The sequence below is a fragment of the Tupaia chinensis genome, unplaced genomic scaffold (genome assembly GCF_000334495.1).
Source record: "Tupaia chinensis unplaced genomic scaffold, TupChi_1.0 Scaffold141530_1, whole genome shotgun sequence".
NCBI lineage: Eukaryota > Metazoa > Chordata > Mammalia > Scandentia > Tupaiidae > Tupaia > Tupaia belangeri.
Window position 1 is genome coordinate 1,077,249 of NW_006201391.1, and position 1,587 is coordinate 1,078,835.

The 1,587-nt window shown below is 48.7% G+C and overlaps 1 protein-coding gene across 1 annotated transcript in view; it reads right to left on the reverse strand.

Annotated features, from left to right (window-relative positions):
• Nucleotides 1–1,587, reverse strand: part of RAD52 (RAD52 DNA repair protein) — a 17,704-nt gene that overhangs the window by 7,355 nt on the left and 8,762 nt on the right. Inside the window, exon 5 of the mRNA XM_027766229.1 lies at nt 483–601. Coding sequence (XP_027622030.1) covers nt 483–601 — 119 coding nt within the window. The remainder of the gene's footprint in view (nt 1–482; nt 602–1,587) is intronic.

The window sequence follows — 1,587 nt, forward strand, 5'->3', positions numbered from 1 at the left end:
GGTGCCTGCATGTACCCTTCTGTGACTCAATTCACTTCGGTCTCAAAGGTGTCTATGATGCCCCCTCCCTTAAAAACGGTTAAAAACTCAGACCCATCAGGAGCAGCAGATGGAGTAAGGGTTGCATCGCTGCACTCCCACGTAGTTGACCGCAGTTCGAGTCCCGGAGCTGGCAGCTTAAACTCATGCCAGGCACAAAGTGCGTGTGTGCTCAAAATCCCAAGAGGAGAATAGAGAAGAGATTGCAAGGAGACTTGCTTTCTCACTCTCTCTGGTCAAACTGAATAACAATGATAAAAAAATAAAATTAAATAATTATTTTAAAAAACATGGAAAATACAAGAGGAAATAGGAAAACAGGCCACGCGTGGACCAAGGAGGGAGGAAGACTTACCTACTCATGCTTAGATTTGGAGCCCTGGGAACGGACTACCCTGAGACAAGCAGAATGGGACAGGTCACGCTCTAGCCCCTCTGCTTACCTGAGTGCTCGCTTCAGCCCATCCGTCACCGCCTCCTTCCTCGCCTTCTCCAAAGCTAAGGCCTTCGACTTGAGGCCCTCACTAACACCATAGCCCACATCCTCGTGATAGGAGCCGTCCTGGGGACAGACAAGGGGTTCAGACCAAGGTGTCCAGCTGCAAGCCTGCCCGGCCACACAGCTCTGCCCTCGCTCAAGCAGCGCTGCTGCGACGGGGCACACGAGCAGAGGCCTTGCTGCAGGGCACAGGCACGGCGGTGAGAGATCGGTCCCAGCACTGGCTCCTAGACCAGCTCTGCTGGGGAGCTGCCTTGCTGTGTCCAGCAGTTCTTCCTCCCAGCCGCTCTGACTCGCAAACGGGCACGTCTCTACCTCATCTCAGATCCTAGGAGTAAAAGCCTGAGGGGTCGCCAGCAGGGGGGGTGCTGGTGAAGGGCACTGGACTCTCACATGGCCGACCACAGTTCCAGTCCAGGACCCGGCTTTCTCACTTCCTCTCTTTCTTCTCTCTCTCTCTCTGTCCCTCTCTGGTCAAATCAAAATAAATAAATTAAGAAGTAATTTTTAAAAGTTAAATAAAATACGGACCATCAGTTGGCATAATGGCTATGTCGCTGGACTCCCATGTAGTCGACCGCGGTTCACGTCCCAGACCCAGTGGCTTAAACTCACGCTGGGCGCATGTGCATGCGTGCCCAAGATCCCGAGAGGAGAAAGGAGAAGGGATTGCGGTGTGGCCATCCCCCCTGGGGGTGATTTCTTGCTTTCTGTCTCTCTTTCTGGTGAACGCATACACCCTATTCCAGAAACCCTTTCCAAAAAAAAGAAAAAAAGTTAAATAAAATAAATCCCTTTAAAAAAAAATGCCTCTGGGATACCACACAAGAGGATATTCTAAAATACTGTACCTAATAAAATCTAGGATTGGACTGCAGGTCCCTCCATAAGTCAGGGGCACCATTTCTTGGCTTTTACCAAAAATAAAGCTGGACCTGATCAAACTGTTAGCTGACAGGGAATTTTTTATTTTTAAAGAATTATTTATTTAATTCCATTTGCTATTATATTTTTTTTAGTTTGATCAGAAAGAGATAGAAAAAGGGAAA